Source organism: Telopea speciosissima, chromosome 5, assembly GCF_018873765.1.
Source record: "Telopea speciosissima isolate NSW1024214 ecotype Mountain lineage chromosome 5, Tspe_v1, whole genome shotgun sequence".
Lineage (NCBI taxonomy): Eukaryota > Viridiplantae > Streptophyta > Magnoliopsida > Proteales > Proteaceae > Telopea > Telopea speciosissima.
The window spans coordinates 26,411,729-26,438,957 of NC_057920.1; the positions used below are offsets into that span (position 1 = coordinate 26,411,729).

General features: G+C 39.4%; 1 protein-coding gene across 1 annotated transcript in view; it reads left to right on the forward strand.

The window, feature by feature from the left end:
• LOC122660994 (endonuclease V) overlaps positions 1-26,783 on the forward strand; it is a 40,499-nt gene extending 13,716 nt beyond the window's left edge. Inside the window, exons 5-8 of the mRNA XM_043856271.1 lie at positions 1,863-1,927; positions 2,306-2,422; positions 10,664-10,792; positions 26,610-26,783. Coding sequence (XP_043712206.1) covers positions 1,863-1,927; positions 2,306-2,422; positions 10,664-10,792; positions 26,610-26,681 — 383 coding nt within the window. The 3' untranslated portion in view covers positions 26,682-26,783. The remainder of the gene's footprint in view (positions 1-1,862; positions 1,928-2,305; positions 2,423-10,663; positions 10,793-26,609) is intronic.
• The last annotated feature ends 446 nt before the right edge of the window (positions 26,784-27,229 follow it).

The following is a 27,229-nucleotide window of genomic DNA, read 5'->3' on the forward strand; positions in this document are numbered from 1 at the left end:
AAAATCACTTAAATTGAACCCCTGGTTCAAACCAGCTTTGGACCGGTTCAATTTAAAACATTAAAAACACGAAAATAAACTAAGTATAGGGCTAATCCCGTATGCAACTCATGTACCCCAACTTTAGGCCCATAAAAGTGGCCTATTACATAGAAAACCCATGGGATCAAAGGCCCAACATGTATATCACCCAACCCTAGACTTATTCCTAATAAAAGAAGCCCAATTTGGTGATAAATCTGCATCACACCTTTTCTTTGAATGGCAGAATGTACGGGTATACAACCGTGAAGCACCTTCCTTGCAGAGATCTGAATGTTAGTAGGGTTGAACTGTGGCATACCATCTGTGGAATTTTTTCATTGCCACCCTCAGCTCTATTTTCCTACCAGCTGCCATGCTAAAGAGTTTATGGAGTGATGTTCTGTGAACTCATTCATCTTTCACAGTGGAGGTGATGTTACTGATGTAAGTGATCCAACTATATAACTGAAGAGTGAAGACTCCTTGAGGTTATCCAATTAGCCCTCATTGGAGTTATTGGTTTATAGCTGGTCTTTAATGACTAAATCTCGAGTCTACTTTTTTTTTTTTTTTTCTCCTGATAAGTTTGTGTTTTATGAATTTAAGTTTTTTCCACTAATTATAGTGAAATCATGAGGTTAGTGTTTTTGGTAAACAAAGGAACTATTTACCAACTAGGTTTTGGTTTCTTTTAGGAATTATTGCAAGAATAATAAATTGCTCTAGAGGAAAGTAATCTAGAGAATGCTCTCATATTTTCTTCCCTTCCCTCCTTAAATTTTTGTTGTAGTTAATTCTCTTTAGAGTTTATTTTTAAAGTCCTCATGTAAGTTTGAGTTGATTTTGAGCATGAATTGGTTTCTTATTAGTTGATTCTATGTATGTTCATGTTATGAGAAGGCAATCAACATATATGGTGATTGAGTTTGTATCTTTCTTGGTTGGAGATTGGTGTCCTTTTACTGAATAGTTGGTTCCATGGTGGAGTTTCATCCTGTATTGGACTATTGGTGCAGGGTTGATTGACACGTGGTGGATCCCATGGTGTCCCTATCTGTTGTTTGCCACTTTATTTGCTGCCTTGCTTGTTTATTTGATTGCCTTACTCATATTAAATCTAGACTTTTACCCATGACAAGCCCTACAATCATATTTCATAACCCTAAATTCAACTTTTTTAATTTTTTTGGGAGGGGGTGTCGTTTATGCTTAGAGGTCAATCCTAGCCTATTTTGTTGTACTGTCAGCCCATTTCCTGCAGATGTAAGAGGTTTTGATATCCCACCCATATCAGTTTCAAAATTTGAGCCGTTGAATAACATCGTTGGACTAACGAAACCGTTCTGCAGATGATCATTGTGGTCCTGTAACTTCATTCGTCAGAAGATACTTCTCTTCACTCACATTGCTGAGGGTATCCTATCCCCACCACTTATCCTTCCAAAACTGGTTATTAGTTGTCACCTTCCCCCATCCATCTACTAATATTACATAGAACATCATCTTAACTTCAAATATTCTGCACACTGGTTTAGAAAACCTCAATCCCCTGTGTGGCCTTGTAAATATGTTAAGTATTAGAATCATATCTAGTAGGGACAAATGCAATAAGTATCTGGAAGTAATTGAGTATCACAGCCTGCAAGTGTGGCATTTTGAGGTTGTTCAGGTCAGTGTGGCTTACACTCAGCTTTCTGAACCACTGTACTAGTAATGTCCAATTTAAGTAATAGGAGAGTTTTGTGAGATAAATTTGTTAATGATTTAGTTTTTGATTGATTTTTGATTTACTCCATGGCTTACCAAAGAAAGAGCTATAATCTAAAGTTCTTTTGTAGGTTTTGGTTTGGCTTGCCATCTTGGTGTTATGGCTAATCTCCCTACCATTGGGATAGGAAAAAATGTGAGGTTCGAATTTTAACCCCAAAATAACTATGAGAAAAAGAACGCTACCTGGTCAAGTGGCTCCTGCAACCAGACACAGGAGCGCGCGAAAGTACCGCCCCCCCCCCCCCTCCATGAAATAAAAAATTGCATCTATGTTGATGACTTTGCTGCGCTCTCATTGGTCCCACGCTGGTGCAGGCGCTACACGACCAGACAGCAATCTCTTGCCCTTACTAAATTTAAATTAAGTTTTTAAATTCCTTCTTTTAGAGTTAAGATAAAGAATGAATTATCTCATTCCATGCCAAGTTTGGAATTTAACCGCGAACCTGGTTCATAATACTCAGTTCTTTTCATCAAATCAAAATAAAGTCCTAACCTCGATCTATGCCAGTTGCATCACGTGGATGGTCTTACACAATCTGGAGTGAGAGAACTTCTAGAAGCAAAAGAAAACTGTGCTAGAGATCTGATTCCTTTAACTGGAAACTCCAACTACACATGGGGAGTGGTAAGAGATCTAGAAGTCTTGTTCTTCCTATTTGTTCCAGTCTTTGAATAGTAAATGCATCCTTTTATTATGACTGCTCTTTTATGCAGTTGTTGGGAAAATCAGTGGTTCTGATTGAATGACAATATGTTAATTGGCCTCGTAAATATGGTATGTGGATGGATAATGCAGACAATCTGATAGACGGTTAGCCAGGGCCCCCGAATTTCTGTGGAAAATTTATTTAATTGAACCAAAACAGAGTGGCTTGCAGAAATAGAAATATATAGGAAATCGCAAAGCTTAGTCCTTCCACGGGAACACATGTTTTTCTAAAAAAAACTGAATCCCCATTTCTAGTAAACCCTTGGTAACTTCTAGACAACTTTTTTATATTGAAAAAATCCATCTCTTCACAGTAGCTATTAATAATTACAGTTATGCTGTGAGGCACATTTTAATACCTAGGAACCTTCTCAGTTACTATTTCTTGTATCAGTATAGGTGTGGCCAAGGGGACCAGGGGGTCTGGAGAGGCTAGGTCACATGCCTTGGTAAGATCGGACTAGATGCTCACCTGGTCAGGTTAACACCCAAGAGTAAGTGTTATGGAATGTGGCAGGTTGTTGTGGCTTGACTAGATTGATGTCTCAGCTTGCCCTAAACTGTATATATGCGTCTCTTATATTTGATTAGGATAATGTGTTCCGAACGGCCATCTTGGTAATCTTAGCAGGGTGGGTGGTTTTTTTTCGTAGCCATATGGAGGATGATGTGGTCAATTAAATTGCTTATAAAAGAGAAGATCCACTCTCTTGGTCAGATGTTAATTTGTTACTCATCTCATCTATATAACATGATTTTGATTCTTCCCCTCATATTTTTGGCCATCCAAAATGTTAACATTTCAAGTAAAATACTGAAAGATGACTTCAATTTTTGCCACATGGCACACTGATGCGGTAATTCTGGTGTGGGCCAGCTCGAACTCGATTGGAGCCCAGACCGAGAACCGGGTTCAAGTTTGTTGTGGTTCAGTAGGATATTAGAAGTTTATTTATTTATTTTGAATTATCTTGTAATATTTTATATTTAGGAATTTTATATAGGATTGGTAGATTGCGTAGGAGATTAAATTGAGTTGTTAGTTTCATATTTCGAGAAGAGTTGTTTTAGTACTTTCTATTAGGAGTCTTTTCGTTATCTTTATATAGTGGCATGTAACCTACAACGAAGATAATTGAATGAGAATTTGCATTTGTGATACTGTGATGTTGAAACCATCAACTTCACTGTTAGACACCATAATTTAGGATAGGGAGAAGGAAATTTAGCTCTAATACCAATTAATGCGATCCCAGGTTCAAAAAACTTCATTTGGGTTCACTGTGGTTATGGTGCCATCGCTGGCAATGTGGCCTTCTCTTCCTTTCCCCTTGATCCCACCCCTACTTTTCTCCTTCTTCTTCTCCCTTATTTCTTTGCTTCCATCTCAGGTAAGCTTTCCTTGCCATCCTCTCCTTACTTTCATTCTCGTCTCCTGTTTTCCTCTTTCTCTTTATGGTTCTGCTTTCACGATACCAGCAGTACCCTTGTGATGGTCATCGAGTTCCCTATGTCCTCTCTCTCAAATTTCGGTTGTAGTTTCCCTCACCTGGGCGATTCAACCCTCCAAATCCTTGGCCCAAAGACGCCTTCGTTCTTGAGAACCAACCTGCAAACCATACCTACAACTCCCTTGTTTGCCTGGTCTGATTTTAGAAGTTCAATATTAATCTTTTGGTTGATGAGTTGATCTGGTATTGGGTGTTCCTAAGAGGCTCAGGGGTTAGCTATTTAATCCTAAAGTTTCGATCTGATTGGTGTTCTTAGGAGAGACTTCCCTCCATCACAACAAGTTCTTTTTTACCGTCTCCTCCTTCGATCGTAAGGTTGAAGAAGGTGCTTCCTCTTCTTTAACATTAAACCCTTAATTCTGTTTTCCACAACTACAAGCCCGCTTGATAACCTTACGAGAAACAGTTTCTGTTGTTTTTCCGTTCTGAAAAATGGAAAAACACCTAAAAATCGCTTGATAACTAAGTGTTTTTTGTGACTGTTTTTGGAAACATAAATCAAAATTTATGCTCCCCGGAAGACTTTTGACAGAACATGTTGGCTGAAAATTGGAAAAGTGTGCCTGATAAAAACTCCTATTTTCATTCGCTATGCTCTTTTGTAAAATTGGAAAAGTGTGCCAAACATATCCTTTTGTTAATTTAAAAAAAAAAAAAAAAAAAAAGGGTTTTGCGTGTTTCCAAGAACAGGTTTACCAAGCGGGTCAAAAATGGTTTCTCAGCATAGAAAATTAAAAAACTATTTTGTTGTTTCTCAGCACATAACCAGAACAGAAACACCCGTAAGGTAATCAAGCGGGCACTACCTTTCTCTTCTTCATTAATTCTGATTTGTCCCTTATCTTAAATTCTATTCCAAGTCTACCCCCTGGTTAATATGTTTAAATTCCTTCTATATCTTCCTTATTATTACTACCAAACAGTCCTTTTAAGTTCTGATTATTATGCCTCTGCTACTCCCCTTTACAAACTTTGAAATATTTACAAAATTGCCATTTTCTTCCTACTTATATACAATTGGGTTGGCCCAGAGTGAACCTAAACAGGGTTTTTCGAACCCAGGATCACATCATAAACTCCTTTAGGACTAGAATTTGGCTAAAGTGGAGTGGCATGGGCTTGTGCTGGATTTATTCTATGAATAGTAAGTGAAGGATTAAAATGATAGATAAAGAGAAGAATGATACATTCTGGATAAACAAGTAAAGGAAGGAAAATATTTTGCAACTCCATAATATTTTGCAACTCCATCTAAGGGAAAACGGTTGGATGAAGAATACTCTATTGAATTCAAGATTAACCCATGTATGACGTACCACGGTAGCACTGAATATACTAGGGGTGCTATTAGCTTATCTGCCTATGTTTTCTAGGACACCAAAGCTACAATGTGGTAGCTAATCTGCCCATTCCATGAACCTCTTGAAGATTCTATTTGTAGGCAGAAATATTTGGGTGAATTCTGCTTGTATATTAGCTATAACATATACTTTTGTTGACCGCTGGTTTTCTCTCTAAATCAAATATTTTTGCATTTTGGTTATTGTGGTTCAATATTTCAGTAAATGTAAAAAGGGCAAGGGTTCCCCACACCACACCAATGAGCACATGGGAATCTGTTTTGTCAATAGGGTCCCACAAGATCAGGGGGGAGAGATAATGTGTCAGGAGGGGAGAGAGAGAGAGAGAGTTATGTGAGAGGATGTGGGAAAGAATCCCCACACTGTTGGCGAGGGGATCCTTTTTTTTTAACCCATATAAAAAATTTAAAGAGTAGAAATTAAACCATGACAGAGCTCAGCCCAAGCCAATCTAATTTTCCATTCCATAGGCCCATAAAATCCTATCATTTAGAAAATGTGGCATTGGTCCTGCTCTGCTTGTTAACTGAGATTTCCAATTTAGCCCAGCTCAGTTCTACCTTTAACTAGTGCGAATTTTAAAATGGAAAGACTTAACAGATTGAATGGCCGAAATGGACAATGAAAGGCCCTTTTTTTTCCAATTTTAAATTGAAAAATCAGAGTGAATGATATGCATTGACTTCCAAAATGAAGCAAAATGTTTAGCCAATTTTTTTACAGCTAAACTTTGTACAGCTACATTTTGAGGGCCTTGTATGGCATACAGATTCTTTTTTGGGGGGTATCTCATCCCTGTGACAAACTTTACTTATTAAAAAATAAATATAACTGAAGAAGTAATAAGAAGATCTTGACTCATTTTGTCATTCTAAGGATGGAAAAGTAGCTGATGTCTTATTTGTAGAAAATTTATGGGAATGCTAAATAGTTAGAGTTCTCTATATTCAATTGAAGAGTGAAACTACTAAAGTTTGTAGTTGTGCACCTTGAGAGTTTCATTAAGAAAATGAACTAAGAAGAGAAGGTTGTAGAAACATTTTTGGGAAGCTGCTTGTTGAGCTGGTGTTTATCATTTTATTGTTCCATGGGATGAATTCTTCTATCACATAACTAACCCCAAATAGAGGACAAAGAGTCAAGTGAATAGTTATTGGCTCTCCAAGAGTCATTTATTTCAATGTATTCCCAAAGCATTTGGGGTATTTGTGAAAGGAGTTGTGTATGAGTCATTCAACTGTTTGATTCTGCACACAGAAAGGAGCAATTAGGGTGATTATTTTAGTAGGAAAATCCTACTATGTCTACAAGAGATCATCATGGATAGGAAATCTGAATGATGAGCTTTGATAGAATGATCATTGAGTGATTGGGTAGCCAAGATGAGACAAATTGGTAACATAAGTCCTAATGCCAAACCTGATGGCGAAATAAGGATTTGGTACAAATTAGAAGGCATACTCAAAAAGCTTTTGGATGGAGGATTTGTATTTGTACGATGAAGTAATGGACAATAGAATGGGTGTTTCATAAGTATGGCTACATAACTTTTGTTTTACACCCATTCATATGAAATAAAAGAGAAGACATTCTGAAGTTTTTGAGATTTTTCGGTGATTTCAAATTTTCATTCATAAAACAGAGGCCAGCACACCTTCATAGGGGACTTAATGAAAAAGTACTTAAAACAGGGCTAGTTACATACTACAATCTAATTCCTCAAAAGTTCCTAAAACTTATGATCTCCACTTGCTGGGACAAATTTCTATAGTTTAAAACAATTTCCTCTCAAGAATTGGAGTTTTGCTCACTATCTTGAGAGGAGCAGCAAGAATCCTCCGCTCCGCTACCAAGTTGGATGATTAAGCACAAAGAGGTAAGAGAAACAAGATCGAAGGAAGAAGAGTAAAAGAGAATGGTTCTTTGCATCTTATAATTGGCACTTCAACCCAATATGTCACTTATGAAGATTTCCCTTTATAGGCTAGTATCAACAATAACAACAACAACTCAGCCTTGTCCCAACTTAATGGGGTTGGCTAAATGGATCCTTTCTCACACGCACACACAAATAAATTAATAAATAAATGAGATAAGAAAAGGGAGTGGTGGAAAATGAAAATTGAAAGTAAGAGGAAAAAGGATAGCCTAGGAAATCAGGAAAATCTCAGTTACATGGTGTCGATAACATGGATCCTTGCCCTCCAATAGGCTCTATCTGAGGTCATACTTGGCACAAGACCTAAACTACGCATGTCATTCTTCACAACCTCACCTATGGTCATTTTAGGTCTGCCCCTACCTCTTTTAGCTCCTTCAATCGTCATTAGATCACTCCTCCTTACTGGGGCGTCCCCAGGCCTCCTTTGCACATGGCCAAACCACCTCAGATGACATTCTCGGAGCTTGTCGTTGATCGGGGCAATTCCCACATCAGCTCTAATACGTTCGTTCTTTACTTTATCCTTCCTAGTTTTGCCGCACATCCATCTTAACATCCGCATCTCTGCAACACATAGCTTCTCTAAATGACACTTCTTAATTGCCCAACATTCCACCACATACATCATAGCAGGTTGGACAACAGTCCTGTAGAACTTTCTTTTAAGCTTTAAAGGAATGTGTCGATCACACAATACTCCTGTTACACCTCTCCACTTCATCCATCCCACTTTAATTCTCTGTGAAACATCATAATCTATGTCACCTTCTTTATGTATGATAAACCCCAGATATTTGAAATAGTCACTTGTCAGTATCTCTCTCTCCTCAATTTTCACCATATCATCATCCATCATAGTGTGACTAAAGTTACACCTCATATACTCTGTCTTTGATCTACTAATCTTAAAGCCTCTTGCTTCCAAAGTAAATCTCCACATCTCTAACTTAGCGTTAATCCCTGCTTTTGTCTCATCTACCAAAACAATATCATCGGCGAAGAGCATACACGATGGTAGTCTTGGATGCTCTTGGTTAATTCATCCATGATAAGTGCAAACAAATAAGGTCTTAGGGCTTATCCTTGATGTAACCCAACCGTAATTGGGAATTCCTTGCCCTGGCCTCCCACAGATCTCACGCTAGTCACCACACCATCATACATGTTTTTAATTATCTCTATATACTTACTCACCACCCCTTTCTTTGCAAAAACATGCCAGATTAAATCCCTAGGGACTCTGTCATAGGTTTTCTCCAGGTCAATAAAGACCATATGGAGATCCTTCTTGTTAGCTCTACATCTTTCCATAAGCCTCCTCAGTAGGTAGATAGCTTCTGTCATGGATCTACCTAGCATAAAACCAAATTGATTCTTCAGATATGAGTCTCTCTTCTCAGACGGGCTTCAATAACCTTCTCCCAAAGTTTCATAGTATGACTCATTAGTTTTATGCTTCTATAGTTGTTGCAGCTTTGTACATCACCCTTATTTTTGTATATACAGGAACTACAATGCTTTGTCTCCAATCATTTGGCATTTTCCTTACGATCATAATCTTGTTAAATAACTTGGTTAACCAATATACCTCACAAACTCCTAGGGCTTTCCATACTTTAATTGGGATCTCATCCGGGCCTAGTATGTTATACACATTATATCCCTCTTACATGATAATGAGAAAAATACCCTTTCAAGAATGCATAGCACTTCTTTTAGTGTTGGTTAGGATGGAGACTCAACAATGGACCAGTTGAAGGATTTGGTCTTTGACTCACAATTAGATGGATCCTGTCCAGGATAATGAGGAAACTGGATGTTGGTGTTATTAGCATGGGAAGTACTGTACTTCCCCTGCTGATAACACTAACTTTAGAAACCTTGGTTGTAAACTTCATTTTTAGTGGTTGTTTTGAAGTTGTCCCAAAATGATTTGTGACATTTTGGTAGTTTTGATGAAATTTTTTTGGCCAATACAAATATTTAAAATTCAGATGTATATAAATTAAAGAAATGTTATAACATAAATGGACAATTTTTTTTTATTTTTTTTTTGGGTTTTGACATTAGGATACCCTTGAAAGGAGCAACAAATGGGTATGTTGAAGCTTAGTTATTGGTGGGCTTTCATTTGGACCCAATTAAAGTAACAAATTCAACTTAAAACAGCAAAGATTCCAAACCCATATCTCCAATTCGTTTCCTCCAAAATTTCCAAAATAGACTGAATCGGTCACAAAGGATTGCAATAACCAAAGCACGAGACCAAAAAATTTTGGTCGAAATAACCAAAGCACAAAACCCAAAAAAATTCATCGGATTTTTGACCAAAAGAATCAAATTTACAAATAAGCTGGAAATTGCCGATGACATGGAACAAATAATTCTTACTGATGTTCAGTGTGGAATTGTTGTCTATTAGTGACAATTGGGATCAATGCCTTTCCTTGATACTCAGCCCCGTTGGGATTACATCATGGCATCCACAACCTATAGGGGCCTTTGGAAAGAGCAAACAGGAGGATTCTTATGCCTTTTCCTATCTTACCCCTTGAATCTGTGTGGATATTGGATTGGTTCTTTTTATTGAGATCTATTTTTGGAAGAGTTTGGACAGCTGGATGTGCTGCTACTAGCTTGGCCCATTGGCCCATGGGCCCATGCCTCTGCTATATGATGCTAATATATTCTCATCTCTTTTTTACATTTTTCATCCTCTCTTTTTGAGTGTAAGTTTTTCAGTACTTTAAATCTGTAACATTCTTTTATCGATACTACTCAAAAGAAAAAGGTTGAATCTTTTATCACCTTTAATCTCTTATATCTAGATTGCATTTGGTCTAGGGTTAATTTACACAGTTTTGCAGTGGCTTAGAGTTCATTTCTAGGACAGTGCTTGGTAATTAAATTTCAAGCGATACGGCAAGGGATATATCTCTTCATAAGTCATGTATTGTATGTCAAGGTCATAGAATGTCCTACACATGTATTAGATGTGGACACATTATTTAACCAAACCTAGAGTTAAGTTTGAAGCTAGACATCCTCTCAATAGCACTCAGGTTAAATAGGCTCCTCATAACTTGAAACTTTGCAATAGACACTGAGAAATAATGTTAAGCACTACCAACTTACTGATAGAATGGCGTGTCCAAATCTCCTAGTATGTGACAGTATGGGCAGATTGTTTATATAGGTGGTACAGTCAATGGCTTCTGCCATCTTATAATTGTTTCATTTGAGTGCTGTTCCTAGCTATATCGAAATTTGTCAATGTAGTTTATTTGTTTTTTCACCCTGGAAGATATCCTTTGAATCATGTAGTTGACCAAAATTTGCACAGGCCATGCGATCGACTGAGGGTTCCTTGAAGCCAATATTTATATCAATTGGCCACCGTGTATCACTCGATACTGCAGTCAAAATTGTTAAAATGACTTGCAAATACCGTGTACCAGAGCCTATCCGACAGGTAAGGTCTACTGTCTCCCTTATTAAGTATTTGAAAGCTCAGTACTATTGAACTCATCATAGAATTAACTTACGGTTACTGGGGATTTTATTGAATCCTGAAAGATCACACAAATGAAATGAGAATATGTCATATTTGCAGGATGTAAAGCCTTTTCTTTTTTAAGAGCTCAGCTTATTCCTAGGACCCTGGTCTTGCTCTTCACATTTATCAATGAAATAAAAATTGTCATTATGAATGGCATAACTATTTATGAATAGCCATTAGTCTGACTATCTTTTCTGCCCCTTCTATTAAGCTGTTGATGATTTTGAATTAGGGGTAAAATGAGTAATTTCCTCAAAGTTTTACTTTTGCTTGCTAGTACTGTTTGAAGCCTCTGGCAGGGCAAATCAGATAGTAGCAGATATGATGTGGGTAGTCTGGTAATTTTACCTTTGATGGAAATAGACCCCTTGTGCGCTGGAGGAAAGAACACTTCTTTATCCACTGCACTTGTTTCTCTATGCCATAAAACAGAGAAATCTGGTGCCATGGGTAAGAACTGGGTGGTTCTTGCTTCGGACTGTTTAGTTCATAGGGAACTCTGATGCATGATGGATTGGGACCTTTGATAAAGATGATTTCAGATTTTTTTTTTGATAAAAAGGATAAGTCATATTAATTAAAATAGTTCAACACACATTGTTCTGAGAAGTTAAATAATCTGGCATGTGTAGCCAAATTATGGGCAGGCCGAATTAAAGTCCTAGGCTGTTTAATAAAAGTTACAGTCCAACATAAAGTAATTAGAGACTGAATATCAAAAAGCAAATGGAAAAGGTCCCATGGCCACGGATGATTTTCTTGGTTCATCAGCCAATCCTTCACTTCCATCGAGTCCGTCCAAATAGTCAGGTTCCTGCATTCCAGTAAAAGCGCCCTTTCGATTGCTTCCTTGATTCCTGAGTTCCGTTTCCTATGCTGACCCTGTATATCCAAAATTCATGCAAGAGGCAACTAATTTATTTTTATGTATGATAAAAGATCCCCATCCTCCCTTGTTATTTGAGGGATCAAAACTCCCATCCGATAGAATTAAGCTGTAATCTGCTGAGTCCAGATTCAGATAGAAGTCAAGACCGTATATAGTTTCTTCCTGAGTAGAAGCCTCCTGATGGATGGTTGCTGAAACTAGCCTCCTGACAGATTTTTTTTTTTCCAATAATGATGTTCAGATCTCTGCTGCTGGACCTCTGTTGTAGTTCTTAGTTTTTGTGGTCATCAACAAAGACTTCTGAGTTTCTAGTTCCAATCAGAAGTGCACGTTTTGCCTAATTCAAATGCTTTCTTCATAATTGAGATTCAGAACAAAGGGTATTAAAGCACTTCCGGGGAAGAAGAAGTAGTGGATGGAAGTGGGGCAATCTTTGTAATAGATATCCAATCACTTGAGGCTAATAATGGAGTCTGCTCTAACCTTCTAATAAGTTTCAGAACCAGTCCAATATAACAGGATCGCAGAACCCAAAAGTGATCAGATTTAAGTGAAACTTCAGATCTCAAAATCCACGTGTCTGATCAGGGCCAAATTCCAATTGAGTTTACCCCCTAGGGCAGTGATTATTCACCCCAAATCCTAGCCCAATCTAATGCTTAGATGTTCCCCAACAGCAGTCTTCAAAACAGAGCAATAATAATATAAAACCGGGTTGGCTATTACAAGTTGTAGAAAATATCAACTAAGATTCAACTTAGTAAACCCTTCTTGATCAACATTGAAAGAACTTCACGTTCTCAATAGAATATCAATATTTTTTTTAATCAACAAATTTAGGAACAGAATAGGGTGACTTAGTTGATCTTGCAAGAATGATACTAGCAGAAGCAAAATAGAAAATTAGAAGAAGGTATGACTTGAAAAGTCTCACCCCAAGCCTAGGCTTGTATCTCACCAACCACCCCAGCATCTCAACAGGACCAACATCTCACTGAACTGCTGAAGCTCTGTCTCTCATAGAAGAATGGTTAAAACCAAATTTCATTCAAATTCTGATTTCAAATGCTTACAGGCAGCTCTTTTTATAGAGAAGCTGGGATGGTTCTAGCCCTTGTTGGGACCTCCTCCTAGACTTAATGGCCTGTACATTTCCAAGGACTTAACATTGGAACTTTTCTAGATATTTAATGTACTTTACATTTTCAAGGTCTTCCACAACTAACAGTGAAACTAATTTATTGACATCCCAAGACTTCACAACTTAACCAAACCCCACATAAACCATATTAACTGTTCCTCCCAAAACACAGACACGCACACGCACACAAATCCAGAAAACAGATGTTTAAAACAGCCAGTTTTCCAGAAACACTGCTTTCCAGTTCAAAACCAGCAAATCCTCCTTAAGAAACCAGAAAAAGAGAAACAAAAAAGTGTCTTGAATATTACTTGCTCAATTCACCAAGGCTCTCGCTGGTTGGATATAAAATGTTGCAAACTAATTTTGTTAACAAAACAGATTTTTGAGAATGGCTTAAGTGATTAATGTGATCACTAAGCCCCTTAATTTATAGTTTTCAATAAGAGGGAAAAATTACAAATATGTCTCTGTATAGCCGACTATGCTAGCTATAGGAAATAAAATAGAGAAAAACCCAAAAATACCCTTATCGGGTTACATAACTCAACAGTCCCCCTCAAGTTGGGGCATGGATATCACACATGCCCAACTTGACTAAACTATGATGAAATAACTTTCCACTTAGCCCTTTAGTGAAGACATCAGCAAGTTGATCATCAGACTCCACAAAAGGTATACAAATCTGCACACTTTCTAACTTGTCCTTGATGAAGTGTCTGTCAATCTCCACATGCTTGGTACGATCATGTTGCACTGGATTGTGGGCAATGTTGATTGCTGTTTTGTTGTCATAGTACAACATCATTGAACGATGAATAGAACCACTAATATCCTGGAGTAAACTTTGAAGCCACAATAACTCACATATGCCCTGGGCTATAGCACGGAATTCGGATTTAGCACTATACCTTGTCACAACATTTTGGTTTTTTACTTCACCATGTGACAAGATTGCCTCCTACAAAAGTACAATAACTTGAAGTGGATTTCCTGTCAGGATTACCACCCTAGTCAGCATCTGTGTAAGCCTCAATGCGAAGATGATCATGCGGAGACAGGTGAATTCCTTTTCCTGGATCTGACTTCAAGTAATGGAGAATATGAAGAACAACAGCTACCATATGAGTGGAGTAGGGATCATGCATGAACTGATTGAACAAGCTTACTACAAATGCAATGTCCGGTCTATTGTGGTAGGGATAAATTAATTTTCCCACCAACCGTTGATATCGACCCTTATCAACCGGATCACCATCCTTCTCTTGTAGACGAGTAGTAGCTTCTAAAGGAGTGTCACACGGATGACATCCTAACAAACCAGTCTCTGAGAGTAGGTCTAGAACATATTTCCTTTGGGAGAGAAAAATACATTTGGGAGAACGGGCAAATTCAATCTCAAGGAAGTACCTGAGCTGTCCTAGATCTTTCAAATTCTCGTCCCAAGAAAGTCTTCAAGTGAGAAACTCCATCTGCAACATTACCTGTCACAACTATGTCATCAACTTAGACTATAAGAAGAGTGACCTTTTCTCCATTTCGCTTGATGAACAAGGTGTGATCGGCATTACTCTGTTTGTATCCTACAAAGATCATTGCTTTATAGAACCTGCCAAACCAAGCCCGAGGAGATTGCTTCAGAAATTAGGGTTAGGGTTTCGGGTTTTAGAATTTAGGTTAAAACTAGGGTTTAAACTTGGAATTAGGGCAAGGGGCTAAGGTCGAGTGCTAGGGGCAATGGGAAGGGTGCTAGGTTGTGATATGGTGTAATTTTGATGGCTGAATTGGGCTATACAGAATTTAGGGTTTTTTTTGGGTTTTACAGAGACAAGGTAAATTAGGGTTTTGATGAACAATTGGGGCTAGGGTTCAGGTCGAGTGTAGGAGGTGGTATGAGGGGGCTGTGGTCTGAATTTGGTTGAATTTTGATAAGGGATGAAGGTTTTATGAAGCTTAGATGATCTAGGGTTTAAGGGAATCGATGGGGTAATGGAGGCTTGGGTTGGAGGATGAGAAGAAGAGGGGAATTGCAGGAATTTAAATCAACTTACTGGTCTTGCAGATCTGCAATAGCAGTAACTTGAAGAAGCTTGAAGAAGAACCTCCCAATCTACAAGATGCAAGGAATCACCGGAGGTCCACCAGTCCTTCAACCTTGATATGACTCACAAGGGGGGTCTTGATATGACTCACAAGACAATCTCAGAAGAGAGAAACAGCAGCAGTAGTAGCCAGCAACAAAGAGACGATTTTTTTATAAAACTTTAATCAGTGGGCGAGCCTCTCTCATGATTTCTATTAATAAAGGCCTAAGGGCCAAAATCCTGATACAATTTAAAATCCTCTCTTCCAAAATCGTGGAAGGAGTGTGACTTAATGAAATAACTCAAAGTTAAAAGTCCTAATTGCCCCTATTAACTTAAAACACTTAAAACTATTAAACTAAGAAAATTCCTCATCAACCAATAGGATATAAGATCCTAATAGCCAATAGGAACACTTCACTTAAATTAGACCAACTTAAATTGAACCAATTGGATGCAACCAATTTGAATCGGTTCAATTAAAGACATAAAAATAAAACTAAGTATAAAACTGAAATAAACTAAGTATAAACTAGTCTAAGGCTCCTACTAAAACCCTATCATCAGGGGGGCTTCTTCAGCTCATGGAGGCTTGGATCTGTATCACGTGTGGATTTCCCTTTTTAGATATTGATGCTGCAAGGAGACTCCGACAGAGGAAGGCACCCCTTTTGAGTCCGCTGCTGGTTTCAAGATGGTGTACGATGAACATGCTGCAGATTGTATTTGCGACATCTGTGTCTTTTCACCTTTCTGATGGTGGGGCCAAGCAGTTTCTTATTGGACATTTGGCATTTATTAAAGTGTGTATTTATTCAGCTATAAACTGATTGTAAAGCTGAAGGTTATGTAATAAGTATTACAACGTAGAATTCCGCTTAATACTCTGATTATGTATGTACTAACAGAACTCTTTTATTATATCTGATTTGGTATTGTGGATGTTGTGAGATTAATTACACTGCTATTATGATCCTGGCGGGTTATAGGGATACCCCATGAGGGTCCAGTCATATCAAACCCGGTTGGTTCTGGTGGGGTGTGACACATCCACTTATCTTGCAGAGAACCAGGGTCAGCTGGCATGGGGTCAGTCCCAAGAATATGGCCAGTAAGCCCATGACCAGCAATGGTCAAATAGATAGTCCGAGACCACTTGAGATAATTTGTGCCATTGAGTTTGATAGGAGCAGCAAGGGAAAGAAATTCTGTCCGGGGCTGTCCATCAATCCCAGAAGTTGCAGAAGAAAAATCTGAGCCTGTCATGGTTGCAGCCACACAAACAAGGGAACCAGCAAGGAGCCGATGCAGCCAGCCAAGAAGAAGCAGAACAGCAAAATCGATAAGGGAATAAATTGATCCAAAAAACCAGAAAACCTGAATATGACCAAAACCTCAGAAATAAGGGCTGGAAGCAAGGTCGAGTGGTCCTCTTGGATGATGAAAACTCCTCTGAAAAAATCAGCAGCAATGAAGAACCCTAACCCAAATATTGATTGGTGTCAGGGTTTTGAAAAAAAACCCTGAAAGGTGAGATCGATTTTGGTAAGGTGCTCCAAAAAACTTGTAGTAGAGCTTGGATAGATGCTGGCCAGGAACTGCAGAGGAGTCTCCAACTAAGGAAGAGCAGCCTTCAAGTTAGATTCTAGGTTTAGGAAATAGGAAGGGAGAAGAACGAAGTTGGAGGAGGAAGAAGATAGCAAGAGAAGAGAGAAGAGAGAAGAGAATATTAGGCTGTAATCGATTGTGTTGGAGAGGCTTCTCCATACACCATATATTCATTCAATCATAACTAATAGAGAATTACATCCACCTCCCTAGGGAGGTATAAGAGAAATAAAGAAGAAAAACAGAATTACATAATAAGGCAACTAGTAATAGAACTAGTTCCTAAACTACCCCTATTACATGACTTCTAACACTCCCCCTCAAGCTGGAGAATATATATCATGCATTCCCAGCTTGCTTAGGAAAGAGCTAAATTGAGGAGAGCCAAGAGCTTTGGTGAAGATGTCTGCCAGCTGATCACCAGTCTTCACAAAAGGAGTACAAATACAGTCAGAGTATATCTTCTCCTTAATGAAATGCCTATCAACCTCAATGTGCTTTGTCCGGTCATGTTGAACGGGGTTGTGAGCGATACTGATGGCAGCCTTGTTGTCACAGTACAGTCTCATGGGTCCTTCAGTGTCAAATCCCAGTTCCTGAACTAGTCTTTTCGGCCAGATGAGCTCACACACTCCATGTGCCATAGCTCTAAATTCTGCCTCGGCACTAGATCTGGCCACAACATGCTATTTCTTACTCCTCCATGTGACTAAGTTACCTCCCACAAAGGTACAATAGCCGGAGGTAGATCTCCTGTCTGTAATGGAACCAATCCAATCGGCATCTGTGAAACCTTCCACTCTCAAGTGGTTTTGCCTTGCATACAACAGTCCTTTCCCTGGAGAGGACTTCAAATACCTCAGAATGCGATACATAGCATCCAAATGGCCACTCTTGGGAGCATGCATGAATTGGCTGACAACTCCCACTGCATAAGAGATATCTGGCTGAGTCATAGAGAGATAGATAAGCTTCCCCACTACCCTTTGATACTTTCCCGCATCAACAAGAGAAGGACCACAGTCCTCTCCTAGTTTGTGATTCTGCTCAATAGGAGAGTTTGCTGGTTTGCAGCCTAACATCCCTGTCTCAGTCAACAGGTCAAGAATAAACCTCCTCTGACATATGTTGATTCCTTTCTTGGTCCTTGATACTTCTATTCCTAAGAAGTACTTCAAGGGAACCAGATCTTTGATCTCAAATTGCTGTGCCAAGTAGCTCTTCAATCTACCTATCTCAGCTGTATCATCTCCTGTGACCACAATATCATCAACATAGACAATGAGGGTTGTGATAGTACCATTACTCCGTTTGGTAAAGAGAGTATGATCAGCTTGGCTCTAGGAGTATCCATTCTTCAGAATAGCCTGTCGGAAGCGCTCAAACCATGCCTTTGGTGACTGTTTGAGACCATATAGGGCTTTCTTAAGGAGGCACACTTTCCCTTCAGCTGAAGGCATCTTGAAGCCTGGTGGAGTGTGCATGTACACTTCCTCTTCCAAATCACCATGAAGGAAGGCATTCTTCACATCCAACTGATATAAAGGCCAATCTTTATTGGCAGCCAAGGATAAAAGAACTCTTATCGAGTTATGTTTGGCCACAGGAGCAAATGTCTCCTAGTAGTCAATTCCATAGACTTGACTGTTCCCCTTGGCCACCAACCTTGCTTTGTATCTCTCAATACTGCCATCAGATTTATACTTGATTGTATAGACCCATCTGTATCCAACTGGGACACGTCCCTTGGGGAGGTCAACAAGTTGCCAAGTACCATTCTTCTCAAGTGCCATCATCTCCTCAGACATGGCTTATCTCCACTTTGGGTCAGACATAGCATCAATGACATTCTTGGGAATGGAAGCAGTAAAGAGAGCAGTAATAAAGGCAAGGCCTGTAGGAGAAATTGCATCATAGGAAACAAACTGGGATATAGGATTAGTACAAGTTCTTTTCCCTTTCCTAATAGCAATAGGAAGGTCCAAATCAGATGGAGGAGAAGAAATGTCACCTGATTGAGGAAGATGAATCTCAGGATGTGGATCTAGATCTGGATCTGAAGAGGACTCTTGGTAGATCATCTTTCTTGTATTATGCAAGCTTTCACCTTTTTTGTATGTAAAGTGGTAAGCCTTCTCTACCTTCTCTTTACCAGAACCACTTTCAACAACCAAATCTGTATTCCCCCCTGGTTGATCATCAACTTCAACCACATCTACAGTCCTGCGCTTCCCAATGTCAAGCATAAAAGGGGATGTAGGTAGAGGAGAAAGAAAGAAATCATCAGTAGCCTGTTCACTCCCACAATTCTCCCCTTGAAGAGGATGCTGAGAAGGGGACAAAGAAAGGGATAGACTCAAGAAAGGTAACATCCTTGGAAATGATACATTGGCGGGAAGAAGGATGATAACACTTATACCCCTTGGTAGTAGAGGAGTACCCAAGGAAGAGACACTTTAAAGCTTTGGGGTCAAGTTTAGTGCGAGCAGATTTGTTAACATGCACTTAACAAACACAGCCAAAGACTCTAGGTGGAAGAGAAAAAGCAGAGGCCTTGGGAGATAAGATGTCCAAGGAAGATTTAAAATTAAGAAGCTTGATAGGCATACGATTGATGAGAAAGGAGGCAGTGAGAAGAGCTGCGAACCAAAAGGTCTTGGGGACATGCATGTCAAACAATAGGCTACAGATGACCTCCAGGAGATGGCGATTTTTCCTCTCAGCAACCCCATTTTGTTGGGGCGTGTCAACACACGCTAGCTGATGGATAATGCCATAAGTAGTAAAGAAGGTTTGAAGGCCACCAAACATGTACTCTCCCCCTTTATCAGATCGCACAATTTTGATGCGGGTCTCAAATTGAGTAAGGATCATTTGGTAAAAATTCTAAAAGGCATCACAAACATCACTCTTATGCTTCAAAAGTACAGTCCATGTGGCACGGGAAAAATCATCAACAAAGGACACAAAGTAACGGAAGCCAAATAAAGAAGTAGTAGGGGAAGGACCCCAAACATCAGTATGCACAATATGAAAAGGAGCAATAGTTCTATTACCATGATAAGGATATGAAGACCGACAATGTTTGGTAAACATACATGGTTCACATTGAAAAACATGAGAAGAGGCAATAGATGAAAATAAGTGAGGCAATTGTTTCCTCATTACTACAAAAGATGGATGGCCAAGACGGCGATGCCATAACATAACAGAATCCACAGAACTACTATCATTTCGACCACACACATAGGAATGAGTTGTGGGCAAAAACGGATCAAAAAAGTAGAAGCCTTGCTCCTCACGTCCACTACCAATAATCCTTAGCAGTGTCACCTACTCTGTCAAAGGCCACAGAGACACTATCCCAAATAGCTTTGGTAGTTTCCTTCCTTATAAACCTTCTCCCAATCTCGGGCTTTATGGAGAAGATCAACCCTGTCATAACTGTAGAATTTTCAGTCTCCCATTTATCAAAAGTAGGTGAACCAGCTGTGGGAGCCTTGATAGAACCTGTGATATATCCAAGTTTTCCCTTACTCCTTAGGGAAAGTCTCACAGAATGTGACCAATCTAGGTAATTAGTACCATCAAGCTTCACAAAAGAAATCTGTTGATAAGTACTCTCATAAGCCAACTGAGGGACAACAGTGGGTGGTTGTGAATCAGCAGTATCAAGCACAGATGTATCCGAATCATTCATGATGGATACCAACAATAAACAAGATCACCAAAGGCAAGTGGGGAGTACACACTCAACCCAAACAAGCAAGAAGTCCAATAAGCAGCCTAGGATAGCACACTGCCGAAGCAGTCCTAGCAGCAAATTTCTAAGAGGACTTAAATCAAGCACTTCTAGTGCATAACAACAGCAGTCCAGCAGGCAGTCCCTAAGAAGAGGCCTCACAAAGGCTTGCAAGGTGTAGTAATAACTTCAAACAAGTAAAAAAGCCTCACAAAGGCTATGCATACACATCCCTCAACCAAGGGAGCATCAAACTGCAGCTCGAAGCAAGAAAAAAAGAAGTAAACACTCTCAGGTTTACCTGGGCAGAACAGAGGATCCCACACAAGGAGCAAAACTGCTCATATAGCTTCTTCAATCAGCAAGGGAGATCATATCCACTCTCATAAGTGTCCTTGGGCGATGCAAGTGGGCCAAACCAAGACACAAAAGGAATCCGAGAATGGCAGCAGCTGCAACCTGAAACTGAGACTGGCAGAACTTGGAGCAGCAGCTGTGGGAGATCCAAATCTCCAAAGAAGCTTCAATCATCAAAAGAGGCTAGAATGAGCCTATTCCATATTCTTTAAGCAAAGCTGTACACAAAAATCTCCTCTTTGGAATCCTTAGACACAAAGGATTTCAAAGAGAAGATAAAGAATGAAAACAGGGACTGAACACGACTCTCAAACCTTGAGCCTGCTCTGATACCAAGTTAGATTCTAGGTTTAGGAAATAGGAAGGGAGAAGAAAGAAGTTGGAGGAGGAAGAAGATAGCAAGAGAAGAGAGAAGAGAGAAGAGAATATTAGGCTGTAATCGATTGTGTTGGAGAGGCTTCTCCATACACCATATATTCATTCAATCATAACTAATAGAGAATTACATCCACCTCCCTAGGGAGGTATAAGCGAAATAAAGAAGAAAAACAGAATTACATAATAAGGCAACTAGTAATAGAACTAGTTCTTAAACTTTCCCTATTACATGATTTCTAACACTTCATAGTGGAAAGAGCTTGATCTTCAAAAAACAAGGAGAACTCCAAAATCGCAGAGAGGGGCTGCAGCAACTATCAAGCACAAGTAATTTTAGGTCATAAAAAAAAGAGAGGTAGGTTTGAGGGCAGCAGCTAGATCATATGATCACCTCATTGTTGCTGCCCTAAGTTGAAGGAAGAGAACCAAGAAGAAAGAGAGAAAGATCAAGGGAAAGAGAGGAAGAAAAAACGATGGGAGGGTAGGGAGTTTTGAAAACTTAGATAAGAGGGAATTTGGCTCTGATGCCATGTTAACAAAACAGATTTTTGAGAATGGCTTAAGTAATTAATACGATCACTCAGCCCCTTTATTTATAGTTTTCAATACGAGGGCAGAATTACAAATATGTCCCTGTATAGCCGACTATGCTAGCTACAGGGAATAAAACAGAAAAAAACCCAAAAATACCCTTATCGCATTACATAGCTCAACAAATTTAAAGTTAAAGAAAAGAAAAATGGAACTTTTTATAGTCATTATCTACAAAAATTGTGAAACTAGCTCAAAACTTGCTAAAACTAGTAACTAAAGATTCAGTGGGTGGAGTTTAATGCTTGCTTGAATGACATTGGGGCGACTGGTTTGAAATGGTCAGGGATGAAGTTCACTTGGAACAACAGGAGATGCGGTGCCAATAAAATTTCTTGCAAATTGGATAGGGTGCTGGTCAATGATCACTGGTTGTCTTCCTTTAGCTTCTCTGAGGCTGTCTTTTGACTTCCCAAGAGTCTCTAATCACAACCCAATTGTTCTCCAGATTCAGCCTTACAAGTCCGTTGGTCCCAAGCCTTTCTAGTTCTTTGACATGTGTGCTACTCATGAAGACTACCTCAGAATTGTCCAAGAAGCCTGGATGAAGCTGAGGAATAAGAACGCTCCCCCTCTAATTTCCTTTGCCTTGAAGTTATGAGAAGTTAAGAAGGCCCTGCAAACCTGTAATTTCTCTTCCTTTGGGAATGTTATTAATTCAGTCCTTGCTAGAAAGAGGAGCTAACAGGATGTTCAGAAGCGTATTCAGACTTTGGGGGGAGGGGGGGGAGGAGGAATGTCTCTTTGGCCAATGAGGAAAAGATTCTTCCCAATAAGCTACGCGTTTTCTGGCCCAAGAAGAGAGCTTCTACAAACAGAAGGCCAGGATTAACTGACTTAAGCATGGGGACTCCAACACTAGCTATTTCCACCGATCCATGAAAGCTCATTTTAATGGAAGTTCTATCTCCAAATTGACGACAAGGGTTAGGACCATTCGGACCAAGGCAGAGGATATTAAAACGGAAGCAGTGGATTACTATATGGAGATCGTTAGACCTGACTATCTTGCTGTTGGAGAACAGATTCCTGATGCTTTGCTTGACAAATTCTTATCTGATGAGCACTGGGCTTTGCTAGAAGCCCCTCCCCTAGAAGACGAGAATTTTTCTGCTATTAAGTCCAACAAGGCCCATAAGGCTCCTAGTCCGGATGGGTTTAGCATGGGTTCTTCATTTCTGCTTGGGGCATTGTGAAAGATGATCTGGTCCATGCTGTGAGGAGCTTCTTCTCGTATCCAAATCAAATAAATGTAGTAAGTCAAGCTTTTCTGTGCTTAATTCCAAAAGTTGAGGGGACTGGCTCTCTCACAGAGTTCAGATCTGTAGCCTTGTGTAATCTCCTGTACAAGTTTGTTGCTAAGCTCCTAGCTAACAAGCTTAAGGGGGTGGTGGACGGTTTGGTCAGTGAAAATCGGCCTGCATTTATTGGGGGAAGAAGTATTAAGGACAACATTCTTCTCTATCACGAGCTAGTAAGGGGTTTTAATAAAGCCTTTGACTCGCTTAGATGGGATTTTATCAAGGATGTCATGACTAAGATGTGTTTCCCCTTGTGTTTGTGAGTTGAGTCACTCACTGTGTTTCTTCCACTCACATCTCTATCCTTGTCAATGGGAGCCCCGCTGGTTATTCTGGCAGTAGAGTTAGCATCAGGCAGGGATGCTTAATGCCCCCCTATATCTTCACTTTGGTTATGGAGGTGCTCTCCAGGATTATTCAATCCAGTTGGAGCAGAAGCTTTATCTTATTTCCCAAATGCAAGGCTCTCTAGCTTTCTCATTTATCCTTTGCTGATGACCTCATGGTTTTCACTAAGGCTACTCCTTCCTCCCGGGAAGCTGTGCTAGGGGCTTTGAATCCCTTTGCTTATATATGTCACCCCTAAGGATCTATAGCCACAAATCTGTTCTGTTCTTGGCTAGTGTTACTGAGGACATTAAAGAGAGTCTGAGGTGTATCTCAGGGTTCTCTGTGGGTCAGCTCCCAATGAAATATCTTGGTCGGTTGGTTGTGCATCACTGTTCTCTTTTGGACAAGCTTTGAAAGAGGCTCTAGTTATCGAAATCCAAACTTTGTTTTATGCAGGTCGCTTGGAGTTGGTTCGAGCAGTTTTGGAAAGCTCATATATGTGTTGGACTGGTTTGGTCTCCCTAAGCTTATCATTCAAAAGAGTGCAGTCTTTGATGAGTGCTTTTCTTTGGACAGGCACTAATAACAACAAATTCTTGCATTCCATTAGTTGGGCTTCAGTGTGCCTTCCTATAGGTGAAGGGGTCTTGGCTTAAGGAGAATTAAAGATGTTAATGCGGTGGGTGTTCTCAAATTGGTGTGGAAGCTGGCCGAAAATTAGAAAAGCATTTGGGTAGATTGGATGTATTCTCGTTTTCTCTATAGGGGCTCAAAATGGACTGTTACTTGCTCTTCTAACTCCTCTTGGGCTTGGAGGAAAATATTGAAGTATACACAACTAGTGGCAGATGTGATTAGGTCCAAGATTGATGATCGCTTGAATTCTCTTCTTTGGCTGGATAATTAGCACCACACAGAGTTTTGACTAATGTCTATGGGGACAGGATAAGGTCTGACTCGGGTTCAGATAGAATACCCAAGGTCTTTGATATTATCTGTCATTAGGTTTGAGTCTGGGGCCTACTCCCTCCCCTAGTCTGATTGAGGCTTGGGGAGCCTTGTTGGATATCGTCAAGGGACCAAGTGGGAGTGGTGATCTAGTGGTCTCGTCTGAATTAGAATCTGGCATGTTTTCTTCTAGCTCTGCTTGGAATCTGGTAAGACCTCTGGTGCCCAAAGTCCCATGGTATGAGGTTGTCTGGTTTAATGGTCATAATCGCTGTCATAGTTTTATTTCTTGGAGGGCCTTAACACAATCTCGCCCAATGCAAGCTTTTCTTCTGGAGAAGAGGATCTCCTCTTCCAATTGTTGTTTGTGTTGGAACGCTTTGGAAGATGTGCACCATTTGTTCTTTGCATGTCCTTTCTACTCTATTTGCAAATGTCTGCACCAGAAATACTCGCCCGTTATGAGAAGGATTCTCCCCTTTGAGGAGGAATGGAGATGGGTTAGGAGAAGTTTTCACAGAAAAACATGTTGTGACTAAGTGGGCAAGCTTGCCTTTTGTGCAACTATCTATCACGTTTGGTTGGAGAGGAACTTGAGAATATGGACTTCAAAATCAAGAACAATCCTACAGATATGGGACTCTATCTCCTTTGAAGTATGGGCCAAGCTTTTTCTCCATGGTGGATCTTGCTTGGTTACCCCTAGGAATGAGGCATGTTGTTTGTTCCTGGGATCTTCCCATCCATTTCTCTGCAGAGAGGGATATTCCTTGAGGGTGTTTGTTGATTGCATTATTTATTTTTGTTGCTTTTTTCTTTTTGCTCCTCATCTCCTGGCGGAGTCTATTTGTACCCGTTTGTGCTCATTGAATATATTATCCATCCAAAAAAAAAATTAGTGCACTTTCCAACCAAATCACTTTGATTTGGGCTAGGAAATTTTATTTGATAACTGCTGAAATGATCAATTTCCAGTAAGTTCCCAAGTTAAAACAATCATTGTTGTCATTAGTTGCAAAAGTTTCCATTTTGGTTTGTTATAATTTTACTTCACAACATTTTTACAAAAACATGAACAAGACACATCTATCTCCTCCAATAACATCTTTCACTCCCTCCATCACTATCCAGTGTTCCTAAGTGGCATGAACAAGCATTATTTTTATCAATTAAATTTTTAAAATCATCTTAATTTCTAATGGCATGCCAACATACTCACTGCCTTTTCATATGAGTGTCCATCATTGATCACCCTTATTTCAGGCACCAGGCCCACCACACTAGTTTACTCCAGATAGAAGTGACAGAAATGGTTTCTCTGCCACACTTTTCTGCTACTTATTTTGGGATTTAAAGCCTTGTATTAGCAGATATTGTGTTACTCTTTTATTCTAAATGTTTCTCATTACCTATATATGTTTGCATTCCTTGAGAAAAATATACAGCATTACTTTGAAGATATCTTCCTCCATTGTCCACTCAAAATGAAATATCCTTTTTATTTTTATCATTAAATGTGGGAAGGAAAATAGGAGTCTTGGGGATGAGACGTCCTCAGGCCAGCTCAGAAAAATAAGAACCACTAAGAAACAGTCCTACAATAACGTAGCATCACAAAGTAAGTGCATGGTTAGCTTCTGAGGAATAGTTTCCAGACCAAGAAGCATAGATCCTGCACCCTCTCATATTTGGTCTTCCCCTCAGCTCAACAGGTAATAAACACTAGAATCCAGCATTCCAAAGCATGGTAACAGATAATGCACATAAAAATTTGTCACATCAAATAGTTACAATTATTATATGAAATTGATTTATAGCTTAACTGTTGGATTGACCAATTATCCGGTCTGCCTGGCAGATTTGTTGGCTTTGTTTGGTTAGATGTGAAGTGACTGAAAATTCAAGTATAAATGGTCTGAATTTTACCTTGGAAGAATGATTTTCATTAAAGTTTGGTCAGAATGCAAAAAAATGTTGTAAAAGTGTCTTGAATTCTGCAATGCCCTCAAAATCTTCATTCTGAGTCTTGAATTTTCCCTTGCAATTTGTTTTTTTCCCACTAGATATTTCTCTAAATGAATTTCACCATACACCCCAAGAAAGGAAGGGAAGGGGAAAAAAAAACCATTGATTTCACTTTAAATGTTCCCCCTCTTCCAATCCCAGTTGAAGGTCATATCTAACAGACAACATTAGTCCTGCATATTCTGCGCATGACATGTATATGGCAACTACTGAGGAGTTGAGACTTTTTATTTGATTCCAGTTTCATAATTTATGAGTTGTGGATTTGCTCATTCATCTATAGATCTATCTAGAGATAATTTCTCTCTTCTGTTTACTCCCTAATGTGCATTGCAGGCCGATATAAGATCAAGGGACTACCTTCAGAAACATACAGGGGTCGCCAAATTAATGCAAGACTCGCAGTAAACATGTCGCTGATTGGAGGCTCTATGTGGTCAATGACAAAAGAGGATGACCTGAATTAGTCCCTGAACAACAACTGGTTCCCTCCATGCAGTTTGATCAAGAATCTTTTTTATGTACACCACTGTGGCCCTTTTCTGTAGTTCTGCAATTAACTATCTCATCAAACTACATTTAGAATTGATATTCCATGAAGGAAAGAACTCTTGGCTAACCTGAGTAATTTCATAGTCCAAGTGTGAATCATACTTTGCTTTTAATAGAAAAAGTCTAAACTATGCATATATTATTTCTAGATTTCCATAGAGCTAACAATAATACCTCCTTTGTATTTTAGCTGCAATAAAAGGATAGGAAGTTAAAATGTACAGGTTCATACCTACATAAAAGGATATGTGTCTATTCTGTAATCAATATCTGTGAAGCCGGGTTGGCTTCAGTGGATGAGAGCATCTGAACCAAAACTCAGGTAAGCAGTAGTTTGGTGCTGTAACCCTCCTCTCCCCCCCCCCCCCCCCCAAACCCCACCCCAAACCCTTTTTTTTTTTTTT